Genomic DNA, 20388 nt, shown 5'->3' with positions numbered 1-20388 from the left:
TGTTTGGAATCTAAAAAAGTGATACAAATGAACTTATTTACAAAAACAGACTCAAAGACATCAACAACAAACTTATGGTTAACAAAGGTGTTAGGTGGGAGAAGGATAAATCAGAGTTTGGGATTAACAGATACATACTAATATATACATAATAGATAAACAACCAGGGCCTGCTGTATAGCACAGGGAACTATATTCAATATCTTGTAATCACCTATAATGGAAAAGAATCTGAAAAAGTATATATGTGTATATATATATATGTGTATGTATAACTGGATCACTTTACTATGCATCTGAAAATAACACAACATTGTAAATGAACTACATCTCAATTAAAAAAAATATGAGAGAGAGGATGAAAGAGAGGAATGCACATGGTAGCACTGCTCTAGCCTATTGGCACTGAGATCTTGTCCTATGCCACTGTGAATACACTTTATCACATCCCCAAACAATTCTTCCCCACAGCGAGGGCCACCCAGAGGTGATTAGTTTGAGGACAATGGGAGAAGGAAGGGAAAAAGCCCTGCGCAGGAGAAGGAGGCAAGACCCTGAATCATGTTCACCACCCAGAGCATAAAACTGCTTCAAAATCTATGGGCCTTAAATTAGTTGTTCGTCTACCCAGAGGTTCCTCTTTAACCTCATGCTTTCCTCCTCGGAAGAAACCAAGACAGCTGGTTTAAATTTTATTGTTACTTTCATTCAGTCAATATACGGAAGTATGTTATGTAGTGGAGGTTGCCAAGGACACACTTCATTTCTTGCTGACCTTCACTGCTGACCTGGTGACCTTGGCCGCAGACGCTATCTTCTCCTCAACAGCCTTGATGACTCCAACAGCCACCCTTTGCCTCATGTCCTGCACAGCAAATCAACCTTGAGGAGGAAGGAAGAAAGAATAAGACTTTTGACACAGAAGGAAAAAGTGTCCTAACATCAGTCAGAGGTGCTTTCTTTTCCAGGACTCAACAACCATCGGTCCCTGGCTCAGCTAGAGATGGGTACCAGAGAAGGTCTCCACACACATGGCCTCGCCAGGGACCATTTGCACCATGGGCCTCCGGAGTCGCCCAACTTCAGGGCTTTGGGGTTTTCCTCCAGCTTTTTGCCCAGGGCTGGTCAATTTTTCCCCTAAGTTCAGCAAAGTTGCAGGAGACCTGAGCCTTGTGGCAAGTCCAGCAGGTGTGGATCTGTCCCAGGTGATTCAAGACCATCAGCTGGTGGGGGAGGGAGGGAGGAGGATGGCATTAGAAAATATCCCATGGCACCTGTGATCTGGAGCCAACCCTCAACGAACCTGGGGCCTCCGTTGAAATCAGGACTAATTTCTAAGAAGCATTTTCATCACCACCAAGCACCAAGGCCCTCGGACTCCTGGGCGTTTACATGAGCCACAAACCTGCTGGCCTCTTTGGTGGGGGGAGGGGGCGGGAGTCCTTTTTGCTGTCTCCAGGCATATCACCGCAACAGATGTCCTTCATGGACACATTCTTCACATTGAATCCCACATTGTCACCAGGCAGGGCCTCGTGGTGCATCTCCACAGACTTGACCTCAGTGGTGACGTTGCTCGGGGAAACGGTGACCATCATGCCAGGCTTCAGGAAGCCAGTCTCCACTTCGCCCACAAGCACAGTGCCAATGCCTGTGCAATGGGGAGAAGGGCAGTCAGAAAGACTCTAGACCCACCCAGTGAGAACCGGGTTCCGGGGAGATCCCTTGGTCCTGGGGCTCAAGTATCAAGGCCACCTACATGACTAGTAGGAAGCACCAAACCCATTTATGGGCTATTTCTTCTGTGTATCAGATAAATTAGAAATACTAGATTCTTTGGCACTTTATCCCAGCTCAGAAGTCAGGATCTGAACCCTGACAAGTCAGACACCTGATCCCACTCTCAACTCCTTCATTCCCCAGGAGGCGGTCTCCCCATCATACCTCCGAGCCCTGTCACTTTACCACTAATCTGGTACAAGTCTTGCAGAGGTAGCTTCAGGGGCTTGTTGACAGGGCGAGTGGATAGGAGGATGGAGTCCAAAGCTTCCGACAGAGTCACCCTGGTGATGTTTCCCTCCTTTCACTCAACATTCCAGCTCTTGAACCAGGGCATCTGCAGGGGTATGCAGAATGGAATGGAGGTGAGCCTGGGGCGCGGCTCCCAGCATGGCTCACCCCAGGGCCAGGACCTGGACCAGGACCCATGCCACCCACCTGCTGACCCAGCCTGTATTCATATTGTTGCTGGGCTCCAGCATGTTGTTGCCATGCCAATCTGCGATGGGCATGGAGGCCACAGATGCAGGTTGTAGCCAGTCTTCTTGATGTCAGCACTCATTTCCTTGGTGATCTCCTGGAAGCACGTGGCGCTGTAGGCTGGCTCAGTCGAGTCCATCTTGTTGATGCCACGATCAGCTGCTTCACAGCCAGGGACTGAGCTCTAGCTTTGTGTAAGGATTCCGAGAAAAGAAAGAGAACATACTGATTAAATCCAATATATATATTTCTGCATGAAAAAAGATATTCCTCACAGTTTTTTGACCACCCTTCCAATGTTTTGTCATTACATAGCAAAACTTCTGGTCAGAGTTGGTGTGTTCTTTGTGCTGAAACTAGAGATGTTGCTTTCTTGAATGCTGCCAAGAATTCCCTCATGCTCAGATGAGTCCTTCAATTTCCCTGTCAGCCCTTACTTTTATAATGGATGGAAATGATGAGAGATTAATCAGGACCCTGACTGGTTGCCTGGGAAATCCATATCTGAGGATGTTGTTCTAGCTGAAGCAAATAAGTACTATTTTATTATATTTTATGAAGAACTCAGGGTGTGCATGTCCACACACTCTTGCCTGCACTGTGGACACTCTGCAAAAACTTCATTTTGAGGTGCTCAGGCATCCTCCCAATAGTCCTGATCTTGTTCCATTGGACTTTCACCTGTTTGGTCTCCTGAAAGCAGCCCTACGAGGACGAAGATTCACTCCTGATGAAGAAGTGAAGACAGTGGTGCATTCATGGCTTGCAACTCAGCCTAAAACATTTTTTAATGAGGGAATATTAAAGCTTGTTGACAGATGGACAAAGTGTATTGAAAAGCTAGGAGATTAAGTTAAAAAATCAAGTATTTGTCTTTTCTAAAAGTTAATTAAAATAAATTCTACAGCCAAAGTGAGGATGATTTTTAACTCACCCTGATATATATCTTTCTTATATATATGTATATTTCCTATATACATTACAGCTATTTTTCTTCATATACCAAAGGTTTGTGTTTTATAAGAAAATTATAAAGAAGAAGAAAATTTGGGGAGTGAGTATCTCATATTTCTGGGAGAGGAACTGTTAGCTACTGGACTATATTGTTTATGGTCAAATTTATCCTAAGAGTGATGACAAATTTATCAGGTTTGTGTCAGTCAGGTTTCCACTAGAGAAGTAGAAACAGTAGGTGAGAGAGAGAGAGAGAGAGAAAGGGAGAAACAGAAATTCACATTTATAAGGAATTGCTTCCTGTGATGGTTATGGAAACTGGCTAAGCAAGTCTGAGGACAGTAGGGCAGTTACTCAAGGAGGGAAACACAGGCAAGCTGGAATCTTACTTCTTCAGGACAAAGTTGTCCACAGGAAGTCGGGGCAATGGGATTAATGTATATCTACTTGCTCTTTGGAATTTTGTTCAGGGAGTCTCTAAACATTCTTAAAAGGCCTCCTGATTAAATCAGGTGCATCTGGATAACCTCCCTAGTTTAGGGTCAGTAGCAGGGATATTACATCAGCAAAATCTCTTCACAGCAGCCTCTATATTAGTATTTGCTTGAATAACTGCAAGAGATGTGTGTCTGACGAAGTGCCTGGTGAACCCCCTTAAATCCCTGTGATTTAGCCTAGCCAGGCTGACACATCAGAAATCCATTACAAGGCCACATGCTATTTAGCGTCTAAAGGCTAAGCATTATAAAAATGCTCTCATTTTAGGCTTACTACACAGGATTGCCTACCCAGAGAATGACCTGAATATATACTCTGTGTCTCAATAAATGCATCATTTTAGGAAACATTTCATCTTGCAATGCTAATCATGTGGTAATGCTAACCATTGATACTAACTGAAGTCTTGGTATCTTAAATCACATTATATGAGCTTAACGGATATTATTGCCTTTTCATCTTTAATTTTACATTCTTCAGTGTATGAATTGCTTTCTGGTGATTGTTGTTGTCAGATGCGTTGGTCTCAAAATATTAATAAACCACTTAGCGAATACACACGCAACACATCTCAGCCCAAATAATTAACTGATCTTCATTTCAATACAAGGAAGAAAAGACAGCCTCTTCAATAAATGCTGCTGGGAAAGTTGGACAGATACATGTAAAAAAATGAAATTAGAACATTCTTTATCACCATATACAAAAATAAACACAAAATGGATTAAATATCTAAATGTAAGACCAGATAATGTAAAGCTCTTAGAGGAAAACTTAGGCAGAACTCTCTTTGACATAAATCTCAGCAATATCTTTTCTGAGCCTTCTCCTAGAATAATGGAAATTAATAAATTAATGAATAGGACCAAATTAAATTGAAAAGCTTTGGCACATCAAAGGAAACCATAAAGAAAATGAATAGACAGCCCACAGAATGGGAGAAAATATTGGCAAAAGATGCAACTGACAAGGGATTAGTCCCAAAATATATGCGTTCATGTGGCTCAATAGTGAAAGAAACAAACAACCCAATCAAAACAGTTGGCAGAAGGCCTAAATAGACATTTCCCCAAGGAAGACATACAGATGGCCAAAAGGCACGTGAAAAAATTCTCAGCATTGTTAATTATTGGAGAAATGCAAATCGAAACTACAATGAGATATCACCTCACAACAGTCAGAATGGTCATCAACCAAACGTTTACAAACAGTAAATGCTGAAGAGGGTGTGGATAAAGGGAACCTCCTATGCTGTTGGAGGGAATGTAAATTGATAAAGCCACTATGGAGAACAGTATGGAAGTTCTTTAAAAAACTAAAAATAGAGCTACTATAAGATTTAGCAATCCCACTCCTGGCCATATATCTGGAGAAAAACATGGTTAAAAGGATACATGCACCCCAAAGTTCACTGCTACACTGTTTACAATAGCCAAGGCATGGAAGCAACCTAAATGTCCATCCACAGATGAATGGATAAAGAAGAAGTGGTACATATACAAAAGGGAATATTACTCAGCCATAAAAAAGAACAAAATATTATTTGCAGCAACATGGATGGACCTAGAGATTATCATACTGAGTGAAGCAAGTCAGAAAGTGTAAGATAAATATCATATAATATTGCTCATATGTAGAATCTTAAGAAACTGTACAAATGAAGTTATTCACAAAACAAAGTCACAGATCTAGAAAGCAAACTTATGATTTCAAGGGGTATGGGGGGAGGGATAAATTGGGAGATTGGGATTGACATATAACCATCACTATATAGAAAATAGATAATTAATAAGGACCTACTGTGTAGCACAGGGAATGCTACTCAAAACTCTGAAGTGGCCTATATGGGAAAAGAATCTAAAAATAGGAATGGATATATGCATATGTAGAACTGATTCACTTTTCTGTACACCTGAAACTAACAAAACATTGTAAGTCAACTATACTTCAATAAGAATTTAAAATTAAATAAATAAATGTTCCTGTCTAGTGTCCTTCCCTGAGTGAAGCATCACTGATGAAGTAAGAGCATCTTTTGAGGAATAGAATGCGAACACAGTCAAAAAAGATAAAAACTTAAGAGATAGTTGCCCAAACTTAACAGGCAATATCATATATATTTCACAAAATGTCTATGATTCCTTTCAGTCAATCATATAGTGTTATGATGACAGTTGTTAAATACACAACATAAAATCAATATTTCAATTGTGAAGACATATTGCATAATAGAATGACAGGGTATGAGATAATATGCAGGGGTTGAGGAAAAGGGACAGAGTCCTAAAGAAGAACCACCAACAGCTATTGTGTGTGCAGCTATAGATGGAAAGAGAAAAAGCAAAAGTGTGTTACCAAAAACAAAAACAAACAAAAAACACCAAAAAAAACCCCACACACAAAACAAAAAACAAACGAAAAAATCCTGAGAGGGAAGAATTTCATGGAAAACTGAATGAAATGAATCAAATTTCAGAGAATTTTAGTTCAGATGAGGTTGGGAACACCCATCGGGCAGTAGAGGCTACCTCTGTCAGAGCAGCAATGAATATTACCCGGGGAGCTTGACTGCACTCGGTGAAAAATGGAATGTGAAGGCCTCCTCTTTCTGAAGAAATACCAAGGAAGTAACACAGGCAGATTCAGACAGAAAATCAAATATGGTGGGTGAAAATGGGTTGCTGCAATGAGGACTAAAATATAGTTCATTAAGTGGAGATACTGAAATTCATATTGGGGGAGTTCATTTATTTTCCCATCCAAGTACTAACCAGGCCCGACCCTGCTTAGCTTCTGAGATCAGACGAGATCGGGCGCGTTCAGGGTGGTATGGCCGTAGACTCATTTATTTTCCAAACAACTCCACTGCTGTTTACAAGTGTGAAGTCAAGGTGTGACATCTTAGCAGAGATTGGATTGTGGCAATTGGATTAAGTAGGTTTCAAAAGGTTTGATTTTGATCACTGGCATCATGATATGTTTTCAACTCTGCAAAAATCTAATCATGTGCACCTGTACCTTTTCTAAGGTTTGATAACCCTATCACTTGGAGGAAATGGGTGTGGTCATTGGAGAATACATAAAACATCCAGCAGAGAGCCAAGCTCATTCTTCTCCAGAGCTCAGAGCTGTTGTGTTTGGAGTTGGCTGGGCTGTGGAGACTTTTGAAAGTTACTGCCACCAGGAGGTGAACACCTAAACCCTGAACTGAATTTAACAAAATTACTTAGTGAACAATGGAGGAACACTTCATTAACTGTACCCAAAGGTGAGTTCTGATCAAGGTACAATGAATTTCTGCCATGTTCACTTAAAAATGAAACATTAATGATAATCATGGACACTAAAGCTACATTATCATTTTTCTTGTCAGTAATATCCATATGTAAGTACTGCATCAAGTATTTATTCAATTTGTTATTTATAGACAATTAACTTATTTTACCCACACTATGTCAAGTAACCTCATAAAATGCAGGAAAAACAGGAAATTTGTTAATATTGTTGAATATTAATATAGTTAATCCATATGAAAGGAGTTAATCCAATGCCTAGAAATAGTAAACGGGCATATTAACTTTTACTATTATCATTTTAATATTATCATTACCACTAATGTTATTAGTCTAGAAATGAGTATATTCATAATGAATTCTTGGCCAGTTTCTAGCTCACCTCTACACAGGGCTTATCTATACTTTCTCCCTGTTCATCAAAGTATCTCCTCATTTGACACAAGTTTGAGTTGATGGCTTTATGTTCTATACCACTGAAAATTTTGTGGTCATCAATCAGAAGTCCATAACTCCCCTTTCAAGAATTTTTAATTATACATAGATCTGTGTACCATTGCTTCACTGCTCATCGTTTTTCAAAAGGCATCTTTAAGCTGTAGTCACAGTTGTTCAGTTAAGCAATTGCTTACTTTCTGTATCTGGATCTTCATATGACCTTTCTTGTTGCATCTGAAGTATCCCTCTTCTCCTTATCAGGACATCAGTCAGTAGATTTAGGACCCACTATCTACCCAGGATGATCTCATCTTGACGTCTTCAACTTGATTCCATCTGCAGAGACTCTATTTCTAAAATAGGTCACATTCAAAGGTACTAGGTGCTGGGATTTGAACATAATTTGGGGGTGGGTTATAAGGGAGCACATTTAACCATACAACAGAATGAAAGATTGTTGTCCTAAAATCTTGAGGTCTCAGTATTTGCTGGGGAACGTAAAACTTTTTTTCCTTTGCTGTGTATATAGATTATATACAGTAGGGAGAGAAGTTGTTAAAGAAGGGTTTCAGATTTGTCAGGTTTTGTCAAATGAATTCCTTAGAATTTTTTTCTAGGCCTGGAATTACTGGGTCAGAGGCAACCATATTTTTAAAGAATTTTAATGTATATTATCAAAACATTCTCTATTAACCTCATACAAGCATACCTAAGTATGTAAAGGTATACATTTTTTAATGCCATTATTTCTGGATATTATCCTTTTTAAATATTTTCCAACTTAATAGTGTAATAATGTTTAATAGTTCATAATAATAGTTTAATTGTTAATTTAATTTCTTTCTAAAGCAATTGAAAAATATTCATTAATATATTGGAAGTTCTTTATTTTCAATAATAGTGAATGTGCTAACATTTAATCTGAATTTGGTATTATAAACATAAAAATCCCACATTTATTGATTCATTTAATTAATTTTTAAGGGTAATAAAATAGCATGCTAAAAGTAATTAGAACTATAGACCTCTACAAACTATTTGTGGGAGGTATGTGAAGGATATATATATGATAATAATATATTCTAATAAAAAGAGCTGTTCTTTTTCAGGAAAAGTTCATTCTCATTATCAGAAGATTATAAAATATATAGAGTTGAAATATTAACATTTTTAAAATCCCAGCAAGTTACTACTACAGAAATCTCCAAGAATTATAACATTCCCCTCAGTATATTTCTGTACATTTGCCTGTGTAGATCCATAAGTAAAAATATGCAGCCCAAATTTAACCATATTTATTTAATGTCTTTTAAAGTGAAATATTTAAATATTTCATTGATTTAGTTTTTTCCAATAATATCTTATTTTTAGATATAACCACTTAATCACCAGTTGGAAAGTATATTTACATAGAAATTTTGAAATAGAGGAAGCCAATTTCAAAAAAATTATGAAGTCTGATATGTCAAAGATTCTTTGGTCTAATAAGTAATCATTTCAAGCTAGATATACTTTTGACCATGTTGGGTTTAATCAAATTGCTTTTAACAAACACAGCTGGATTTTTAAAAATGTAATGCTCATATTTAATCACCCTAACATCAGAATTAAATCAGCCGTGGATGCCAGAATTTGGAGCCTCTATTTCTCAAGTTCCCAAACTACCTAAAGTATGCATTCATATTTTGATCATTTCCATATCATGGTAGAAACTGGTCATAAACTGAAAGAATTTAAATGGCCATTCTAAAAATGACATGTTATTGGATCCTAGATCATAGTGAGCAAAGAGCAGAAATTATCAAGACATGGGAGGATACATATTCAAAAAGCTTTTTGAAGTATAATCAAATATTGAGAGAATCAGAGTAGAATTCGGGACCCTCAAAATCAGACACGAATGGGTGTTTATTATAAAAATCAATGATGAGGAGAAGCAGCCCTAGGAGGCTTTGGCAGTGGGTTGCTTTCAGGGATTAGGAAGGGTTAACATCCAGCCAGCATTGATTGGGTGCCTCCTAGGGAACCACAGTAACCTAATCAGGGAGGCACTTTAAGGATCCTGGTAGTCAAGCAACTCAAAGCAATGTTTCTTCTGTTCAGAGTCATTTGGAGTTGGCTGGACTGTGGAAAAGTCTAAAAGTTACAGCTGCTGTTCCATCCAGAGAACCTAGAACCCCTGACCCGACTGGGTGGATTTTCCTACCAGCATTGGTGAAATCGATGCTATAATCTTCTGGTGAATAAAATATTCTGAGTAGAGGAATTCATATTTCTTTCCATTAAAAAAACTAATTTAACAGTCAGCAGACTTGAGAATTTCTCAAACAGATGAAATACTCCTAGTTAATAAAAATTATGTAATTACTTTCAGTTCATTCTGGAGCTGTAGAATTATAATATCTACAAATGTTTGAAATTTTTAAATGGATATGAATGTTTCTGTTAGTTTATGATTTCTATGGTGTAAAAGTAAAATGTGAGTTTCTGGATCCTAGATAGGTAGCTTTTACATCTCGCATGATCCCTAAAACTTGGTTGTGAAACTGTGTTGTAGAATGTGAAGAGTAATATTTCTCCAGGAAAAGTTGCAGCTTCGGTCTTTACACCGCCCAATAACCATCCAGAAACTGGTAACATTTTCACAGTCACACACTGAATACCAGCACGCTGAATACCAGAAAGCAGAGGAAATTCTGCGCTCATTTTGATATAGAAGTGGGGATTTTGATTAATTTCAGTCATTTATTTTAAAGCACAATATATTAGGTGGCACTGGTTTTTTATTTTAGCTTGGAATTTACATATTTCCAAATGTGAAAACACTTGTGATAGTATGGTCAATCTGATATGACTGGGAATATATTGACCTGCTAGTCTAAGAACTGGATTACCGTTACATTAAGGTCACAAATTCAAGGGTGTCAATGTCAAAGAGAAGAGAAAATTTAATTGTTAGAATTCTCACAGCAGAAGGTTGTAGATAAACAGAGATTAATATATTGGTAATGAATTATTTTTATTAGGGATAGATGGGAGTGAGTTTTTAATAGAATAGAATAGAACATTGAACAATGATTTTTTTTTAGTGTAGATACGCCGTGTGTATGATGTCATTTTTTTTCTCAAGTTGCTCTATCAATGGGTGCTAAGACGTCTATTTGGTGTATGAGTGCAGGAGACTAACTTCTCCTGCCAGCTCCTAAATTATCTGCTCATTTTTCCATAATGGCAGTTTTCTATTGATATCTTATTTGTTCGTATCTGTGAGCTTCTGATGAGAGATATGTTTTAGTCATCTTTGTATCTCTACCAAAACAGAGAGTCCCTGTCTTTATTGTATATGATTGTGTTTAATATACATTAATATAAATATCTATTGACATTACCAGAAATGAAATATTTAGCCCTTTAACTTTTTGACCCTTACATATACGTTTACACTTTTCTTCCCTTCATCTTCCTATCACACTTTCACTATATGATTGCTAGATGGATTATATCAGCTATTACCTTTAGATTAAAAGAAAAAGGCATAGCTCAGCCAAGAGCTTTACTGTTAGTACACCTTTCTTCTCATAACATCTTCATTCTGCAGTTTACAAGTTTCTTTTCTCTGGCTTTCTCTATAACTATCACATACTCAATCTCACAGTCCCTGAACTAAAAACCTCTTCTCAAGATATACAAACACATTAGTAATCCCTAAATGTCATCTAGAATTTGTTTGCCCACTTCAGGCTCAGCTTCCCACTCTTGCCAGCCTTTGGGAACCCCAATTGCTTGTAGGTTCCACTCACCGGGCTGATAATACTGTTAGTAATACCTTCATTAAACCCTTGAGCTGTCTGTGATAAATTGTTTCCTGCTTTCCCAATGAATGGCATCTATTCTAAAACATATAAAACTGTTATCCTACCTTTCACTTGATTTCCCTCATTTTCCATTGAGTTTTAATTTCTCCTATGTTATACCTAATAAAATATACTAATATATTTTATAATATAAAATTTCTCTTTTGTCTTCTGAACTGTTCTTAAAATCTTTTCTTTTAGTATTGTTTTTTACCTCCTTTGTAATTTAGGTAAGTAACATAAACTCTCAATGTTTTTAGTTTCCTCATCTAAGTCCTATGGTAATAATAAGTGTAATATATTTGGGAAAATGCCTGCCTTGTAAAAGTGCCACACAACAAGAACAACAGCACAACTGTATTTCAACCTTCATTACTTTAAATACAGCAGCTTATCTTTTAGAATAATTGGAAAGAAAGCAATTCTGCCTCTCTAGGTTCAGATTTCAAAAACAGTAAGTCTCCTACCTGCAAAACTTTATTTCGAACTTCCAAAGATGTGAACATACTTTCTCATTTATAATCATGTAAGTTAGTTCACATGCCTGGTGAGCATTGTCATCTGCATGCATCCTTTACAAATGGTTGTGCTTTTGTGTACTTCACTGTACAGGACTGCGTAGAGTACAGTTGTACTACATCTTTCTTTCAAGCCCAGGATGTCAGGAAGGAAGCATAAAAGCATGGGTGACATACCTGATAATACTGTACTTTTCATGGTCCTGTACTGCAAGATTAAAAATGTTTTCTTTATTATTTGTGTTTGCTTGTTTTTACATATTATTTATGTGAACAGTATTATAAACCTATTACAGTACAGTACTACATAGCCGATTGTATTAGTTGGGTACCTAGGCTAACTTTGTTGGATTTACGAACAAATCGGACTTAATGAATGTGCTCTAGGAATGGAACTTGTTCGTATGTAGGGGACTTACTGTATTCCACTTCTCATTTGTAAAGGCGATTTTATATAATTTCCCACTTTTTTCTTAGTTAGCATATGTCTAAGAAGGCCTAGTCTTAGAATAGAAGGATATCCTAAGAGATTGTTGAAGGAGCTATCATGAGTATTGGGGGCATGATCTTACCATGTACCACAGCTATTAAGTTAGAAAAAACTATCCAACTAATTAGATAAATAGATATGAGGAAAATGTATGTTGTTATAAGTTCTCACACTTGAGTTCTATTAAGTACCAGGTATTTTGTGGGGAATTTTCTGAAGGAGATAACATTTTCCTGTGGCTTAAAGACTGGTAAAGTTACCCAAATAAATATTCTGTAATTCTCATTAAATCCTTGCCATTTCAAGACAGAAAAAGTATGGCTCAATAGGATGCATTTATTCTAGTGGACAGTTTCCAGAAAGATCTATAAATCAGTCATTGACTTAAGGTTCAAGTTTTCACGACTAACCGATGAAGTGCTCACAGCTGGATGCAAATCTGGAGGATCTCCTAGGTTTGTCTCATTCCTATTTCTAGCTCCTCAATTGCACATTCAGTCCATGGCCGTTAGGAATCTTTTTAGAAAATAGCTATACTATGGAATCCTGTGGAGTATTACTGTTTTTTCAGAAGATTAGATTCACGGTAAAACTGAGCACAAAGTACAGAGTTTCCATATACCTCCCGCCTCCCCCAAATAAACGCACACACTGTATCCCCCCCTTAAGACATGCTGTATCGGAGCGGTGTACTTATTACAACTGAAGAACCTACTCTGAGACTTCATTATCACCCAAGGTTCATGGTTTTACAGTAGTGTTCACTTTCGGTGTTGTATATTCTGTAAGTTTTGACTGACGTAGAGTAACATGTATCCACCTTTATAACATGTAGAAGAGTTTCCCTGCCCTAAAAATTTTCTGTGAGCATCTATTTATCAGTCCCCCCACCCTAAATTGCTGGAAACCAAGAATTATTTTACTGCTTCCATAATTTTCTTTTTCTGGAATGTATTAGAGTTGAGCTCATGAAGTTTGTATTCTTTTCAGATTAGCTTCTTTCCCTTAGTGATATGTATTCAACTACACTCCATGTCTCTTTTGCTGGCTTGATTGCTCATTTCTTATTAACACTGAATACTACTCCATTGTCAGGATGTACCAAAATTTCTTTATCCATTCACCTACCTAAGGACATCTTGGTTGCTGTCAAGTTTTGACAATTATGAACAACCTGCTATAAATTACCCTGTGCAGGGTTTTGTTTTGTTTTTTTAATGGATACAGGTTTTCAAATGATTTGGGCAAATACAAAGGAGTATGGTCACTGAATTATATGGTAAGAGGATTTTTAGTTTTATAACAAACTGCCATATTGTATTTCAGAATGCCTGTATCATGTTGCATTCCCAACAACAACGAATCGAAGTTCCTGATTCTCCACATCCTCTCAGTGTTTGGTAAGGTCCCTGTTTGCGATTTTGACCATTCTTATACATGTGGTGTTTTAAAGCCCTTTCCTTTTCAGGCATTGCTCTACCATTTTAATTTTTTACTTCCCCATCTTTCACTCATATTCTTTGCTTCTTGAGCTAGTAGCCAGTCAATTATTTGTCCACTTATAGATAAACAGACTATGGCAAAACTGTCTGGAAGATATTGGGATGGGCCTGAGGATTTTTAATTGTGCAGAAGAAGCTTCTCAATGCTCAACGTTAATCTCAGCTCAGAAGCTGGGCCAGACTTCATTTGCATTCCAATGGTAAATTAAAAGATAGAAGGGACATAGCACAGGTAAGATGTGCTTCTCATGTAGCACATAGGAGAGTAACATTCTTTTTCTGTCTCCTCAGGAACATGGAATCTCACAAACTGCAAGACTTCTGGAAATAACTCACCTGATGAATCTTGAGAATGAAGAACTTGGAGATTTGCTGACGTGTCTGAACTACTGGGACCATATATGTTTCCCTAAGACCTAAAAATGGTGTTGCCTAAAGGCCAAGATGACTGGTCCAAAGAAGACATTGTGAAGTTACTGGAATGTATGGAAGATAACATTCCATCCAATGACAGGCACACGTTCAAAACAACCCAGTCACTGATGGACTGGGAAAAAGTAGCTTTTAAACATTTTTCTGGGGAAATGTGCAAACTCAAATGGTTAGAGATTTCTTATAGCTTGAGAAAGTTTCGCACTTTGGAAGAATTAGTCGTGGAAGCTAAGGAAAATGTTAACAATCCTCACAAAAGCAGAAAACTTGAGAAGCATCCTGATTTACCCAAGAAGCCCCTGACAGCTTACCTCCGCTTTTTCAAGGAGATGCGACCCCAGTACACCCAAAAACACCCTAAGCTGAGCAACCAGGAGCTGACCAAGGTTCTGTCTGAGGAATACAAGAAGATGCCGGAGGAGCTGAAGCTGAAATACAGTCAGGATTTCCTGAAGGAGAAACAGGAGTTTGAGGAGAAAATGGCTCTATTCAGGGAACAGCACCCTGATCTAGTCCTGAACTCTAAGAAATCGCATGTCCCCAAAAGAAGCCAAATCAAAGTGCCAAAGAAGTTTCAGGGAAATGTACAGAAAGTGAAGTCTCCCCCAGAAAACAATTCATCCATGGAGAGGAGATTCCACGGAGAGCCCAAGAAGCCACCTATGAATGGCTATCACAAGTTCCACCAGGATTTGTGGTCGAGTAGGGAGCTGAAAGGGCTGCCCCCGAGGGAGCGCATGGTGGAGCTGAGTAGACGCTGGCAGCGTGTCCCACAGGACCAGAAAGAGCATTATAAGAAGCAGGCTGAGGCACTGCAGAAACAGTACAAGGTGGACCTGGATCTCTGGTTCAGGAGTCTGTCTCCTGAAGAATACGCTGCTTACAGAGAGGCAACCTATACGAAGCGTAAGAACATGAGCGTGACGGGGGACCCAAACCCCAAGGTTAGAAGGATGGATCTGCAGTCCCCATCATTAGGGAATCTGCAGGGAGGGCTGGAAATGGAGCAGGGACCTCAGGATCCAGAGACAGAATCATCAGACAAAATTGGAGAACATTCTCCTGCTTCATGGAGATCAGAAGAAAATAAGGAAGAGGAGGAAGGCAGCAACCCCTCAGACCACAGCAGTGGGGATGAAGAGGACGACTGTGAGTCTGAGGACAGTGACTCCAGCTCATCTTCCTCTGGGGACTCCTCTGACTCAGATTCCAGCTGAGCGTTGTTCACAACCTGAACAAAGAACTTTCCAGCAAAAGGCCATGGCATCTGCATCAAATGGAAGGGCTCTTCTCCCTGTGCCTTTTCATTGCCTTCCTTCTTTCCTTCCCTCTTCAATACAAAGTAGAACCTGTTGGAAGGAAGGCATCTTGTGCAGTAATTTCTGGCTGTTCTCTGTACCCCAAGTCCACCCCCAGAGACGGTCAGTGCAATGAAGTCCACCCCCAGAGACAGTCAGTGCAATGAAGACTCTTGGAATAAACAATGAGCTGACTGGGCCGTGTGGCACATTGGACTAGACTAAGTTCCCTGAACTGAGAAGTTTTGTTCTCCATACCTTCTGCCTGCCAGAGGAGTAAGGGAGCCCCCAGGAGCCTGAGACTCCTCCCTTCTCTGTGGTCCTGTCCCTCAGGACTCCTGCAGGGGAACTGGGGAGGGGAAGATTTGATTGACTGGAGGTAGGAGAGCTGCCTTTAAGAAAATTGTCAAGCCCTTATGTCGTTCTCCTTGCTCTGAATTGAGGAGTAGGTCCTTCCTTAATTTGGGAGTGGGCAGGGGTATGTGGGCAGCAGCATTTCTATAGTACTTTTATCTCTCAGCTGTCCAGAGATTTTTCTTACTGATTTCAAAAATTAGAAATTAAATTTTTAGAAATGCACCATTTCCATTTGAATGAGATTCTCCTCAAAATCAGTCTTCTATGACTCTTGGCACTAATTTTCCAGGCCATGTCTGGATTTATTCTGGTTTCTGACCCAGACCCTTCCAAATGCTCCAGATTGTAAATGAATTCTGTTTTTACCATACAGTCGATTCATATGTATTACATTAGGAGTTTGTATGTGTTGTGTGTATAAGTATTTAATCTACAGACTAGTATTTGGGAATTCATGTACTGGTAGACACTGCTTTTATTATTTTGATTTACTGATATATTTGAAAATGTTTTTAAAGACCATGCCATCTCATTAAACTTTTCTTTTCTATACATTCCTGCCTATTTTCATTTTTCTTTCTCATGGACATTAGCATCACAAAATTAGTTGTGTTCTTATATATGAAGACTGTCAAGTTTTGAGAGTTCACCTTACTCCTTGATGTCTTAGTGAAATATTTTAGTCTTTATAATTAGTGTCTTTATAAGTGTACAATAACAGTCTCAGGAAATAATGACAATAATTAAAATTTTTATGCCTCTGATTGTGAGTCATGGTTTTAAATCATACATGTTCCAATTCATTCAGATTCTACTGTTTTCTAAACCTTGTCCCTGTTATAGAGGATACAGTGATGACAGTACCAAATGCCAATTTTCACATAGGTCAATTCACATCCATCTGGGGGGAGAGGTCAAATTTTTATGCCAAAGAAAACAACCTGAAGTATCAACATTCACAATATACATCTAAAAAAATATAGTTAAAAGTATAGTTAATTTTATTCTACAAGACCTAAATAATAATAATAGAATAATACAGATTAACATCCTTTTTAAGTGAATGATAATTTACATACTAGCATAAATGCTCCTGACAGCCATAAAAACTCCAGCCACAGTCTGTGCCAGCCTCCTAACAGCTTTTCAGTAAATTCCAGGTGCTCTGTCTGTCCTCAGGTTAGGGTGGTCCAACCCTTAGATAGCAGATAATTAGCAGATGACACTACTGAAGTCCAGGCCACAAAATAGGTCACAAGAACTTTCTGGGTCTCCTTTGGCCTCGGAAGTCAAGACTCTGCACGTTCACTTACAACATGGTTCCACGCTTCTGCTGCAACCAAGACAGGACCCTAGAATCACACCCATAAGAGTGCTGCATGTGCCCTAGAATCACACCCATAAGAGTGCTGCGTGTGTGTGTGTGTGTGTGTGTGTGTGTGTGTGTGTGTGTGTGTTGGGGGGAGGGGATCAGGCACACTGGGGAAGACTGATTGCAATCACTGCCTGTCTGCCATGCCCACCACACCCCAGGCTCTGGATCCTTTGCTAAACCTGCTTCCAGTCTTCCCTACCACACTCTAGTTCCTATACTCCCTAATTTCTGGATATGCTTTGCTGTGCATGTCTGCAGAACCTCAGGTCCTATAATTCCATTCTTCATACCCACCCCCTGCAATCCTCATTCAAGGACCAGAGGAGTCTGAGACCTCTCCAGCCAGAGCAGGACCATCTCACTCTGTAACTACACTCTACTGTGTTGCCTATCAAAATCTTTTTCTTTTAATAAATCTATTTATTTATTGGCTGCATTGGGTCTTCGTTGCTGCACAAGGGCTTTCTCTAGTTGTGGCGGGTCACGGCCACTCTTCATTGTGGAGTGTGGGCTCCTCATTTCAGTGGCTTCTCTTGCTGTGGAGCACAGGCTTCAGTAGTTGGGGCACACGGGCTCAATAGTTGTGGCGCACGGGCTTTGTTGCTCAGAGGCATGTGGGATCTTCCTGGAGCAAGGATCGAACCCATGTCCCCTGCATTGGCAGGTGGATTCTAAGAAGTCCTCAAAATCTTATATTTACAAAAATAAGCCAACAATAACCTCTCATAATCTTTCATATAGAATTTCTCAGCAAAATTATACACACAAAAAGATATATTTAGTAGCTTCATTTTTAATAGCTAAATAGATGAATAAGATGGTTGAAAATTCTACAATGTAGAGAATAATAAAAATACTGTATTTAATTCAGCACATTACAGATATGAAGATATTTTAAAATAATGATTTAGTCAGTGATAACTCCTGTGTGTGTTAACTAACTTATGACTATTTTGAAACCAATGCATCTTCTTGAAAACAACGATCACCCAAAGCAATTCATATACTGAAGAATATAAAATTAAAGATGAAAAGGCACTGATATCAGTCAAGCTCACATAAGGTGATTTAAGATACCAAGATTTCAGTTATTATAATGGTTAGCATTACCATACGATTAGCATTGCAATAAGAAATGTTTCCTAAAATGATGCATTTATTGAGAAACAGAGTGTATATTCAGGTCATTCTCTGGGTAGGCAATCCTGTGTAGTAAGCTTAAAATGAGAGAATTTTGTTTTTTGGAGGGGTACAGTTGTTTTACCATGTTGTGTTAGTTTCTACTGAACAGCAAAGTGGAGTTCCCTGTGCTATACAAGAGGTTCTTATCAGTCTTCTGTTTTGTATATATTAGTGTATATATGTCAATCCCAATCTCCCAATTCATCCCACCCTCCCCCCCAAGAACTTTTATAGTTTTTACTTTTTTATGCTAAGTGGCATATGACATTATAATGGATTTCTGGTGTGTCAACCTGGCTAGGCTGAACTACAGGGATTTAAGGGAGAGCACATCAGCCTCTTTGTAGCACACTCACATCTCTTGTAGTTATTCAAACAAATACTAATCTAGGTGCTGTTGTGAAGAGGTTTTGAGGATGTAAATTCCCTGATATTGACTCTAAAATGGGGGGATTATCCAGATGCACTGGATTTAATCAACAGGAGGCCCTTAAAGGAAAGTTTGAGATTCCCTGAGAAAAATCCCAAGCAGCAAGTGGATCTACATTGCCCCTAACTGCCTGTGGACAACAACTTTATCCTGAACAAGTTCAGCTCCAGCCTGCATGTATTTTCCCTCCCTGAGTAACTGCCCTACTGTTCTCAGACTTGCTTAGCCAGTTTCCATAACCATCACATGAAGACAATAAATGTGAATTTCTCTCTGTCCCTGTCTCTGTCTCTCTGTCTCTCTCTCTCACACACACACACACACACCCATGGGTTCTTCTATTCTAATTGAACCCTGAATGATACAAACCTGATACATTTATCATAACTATTAGGATAAATTTGATCATAAATCTTTTTTTTTTTTTTTTTTTTTTTTAATGGCGCACGGGCTTAGTTGCTCCGTGGCATGTGGAATCTTCCCAGAGGAGGGCTCGAACCCATGTCTCCTGCCTTGGCAGGCGGATTCTTTACCACTGCGCCACCTAGGAAGTCCGATCATAAATCTTATAGTCTATAGTTGACAACTTCCCTCCCAGAAATATTAGGATAGACACTCCCCAAATTTTCTTCTTCATTATGAATTTTCTTATAAAAACACAAACCTTTGTTATACAATGATAAATAAGCATACTGTATATAGGAAATATGTATATGAAATATATATGTATTCATATATACAAGAGGAATTTGTATGCAAATGAGACTCATGAGATTTTAAATCATGATGGACTTGTTACTTTTTCCTGCCACAATTTCCCTCTTATCCAGTTTCTTGCCTGTTCCATTCCTAACCCCAAGGGGCAGGTGGTCCAGGAAGTTATAGCTCTTCAATGGAAAGATTTAAGAGATTTTTTCTATTTCCAAATTTTATTTTACTTAATATCTTTCCATTTTGCCACAAACTCTTTAGAGTGAGAGCATTGAAAAATTGATAGGATATACTGAGGTTAAAACTCATTGCCTTGGAATAATTTAGGATATTTTAGAATGTTTCTTAAAACGCAGTTTCTAGTTAGAGCGAAGACTGTAATAATAAACAAAAGCCTCAGTGACATGGAATCAGGAGCTGGAGGTGGGGAGAAAAGCGGGGAAGGAGGGAGTCTTTTGCCCTGGGAACAGAGCAGAGTCCAACAAGAAGAAAGACTATTTTCCTGGCAACAATTAAGCCAATGAAAAGCCAAAGAATCTTCATTTACTATAGTTTTCCCACTTCCTTTTGCCCTTTGTAGAAGCGTTCTCTTTAAAAGACAGTAAAATATGACTTATTTGCTTCAGCTAAAAATGACAGCCTCGGATATGGAGTTCCAGGCAGCCAGTCAGGTTGCTGATGTATTTCTATCATCTGTGTCCAGTACAAAAGAAAGGCCTGGTAGGGAAATGGAACAACTCATCTGACTATGAGGGAAATGTTGGCAACATTCAAAAAACTGACAGTTCTACTTTCAG

At 38.6% G+C, this 20388-nt stretch overlaps 1 protein-coding gene and 1 pseudogene across 1 annotated transcript; one reads left to right on the top strand and one right to left on the bottom strand.

Annotated features, from left to right (window-relative positions):
* Nucleotides 1-760: 760 nt before the first annotated feature.
* On the bottom strand, nt 761-2901 carry LOC130860897 (elongation factor 1-alpha, oocyte form-like; annotated as a pseudogene).
* An 11324-nt stretch (nt 2902-14225) lies between these two features.
* LOC130860896 (upstream-binding factor 1-like protein 1) lies at nt 14226-15455 on the top strand. Its single transcript, XM_057749436.1, has one exon. It carries the CDS (start codon nt 14229-14231, stop codon nt 15453-15455), a length of 1227 nt encoding a protein of 408 aa, XP_057605419.1. The 5' UTR covers nt 14226-14228.
* Nucleotides 15456-20388: the final 4933 nt, after the last annotated feature.

Source organism: Hippopotamus amphibius, chromosome 9, assembly GCF_030028045.1.
Source record: "Hippopotamus amphibius kiboko isolate mHipAmp2 chromosome 9, mHipAmp2.hap2, whole genome shotgun sequence".
Classification (NCBI taxonomy): domain Eukaryota; kingdom Metazoa; phylum Chordata; class Mammalia; order Artiodactyla; family Hippopotamidae; genus Hippopotamus; species Hippopotamus amphibius.
The sequence above is the reverse complement of the archived record's forward strand: the minus strand, read 5'-3'. Positions and strand labels throughout refer to the sequence as shown.

Bases quoted from the DNA above. Each gene is read 5' to 3' on its own strand.
- LOC130860896 (XM_057749436.1), top strand. From the start codon at position 14,229: ATGGTGTTGCCTAAAGGCCAAGATGACTGGTCCAAAGAAGACATTGTG.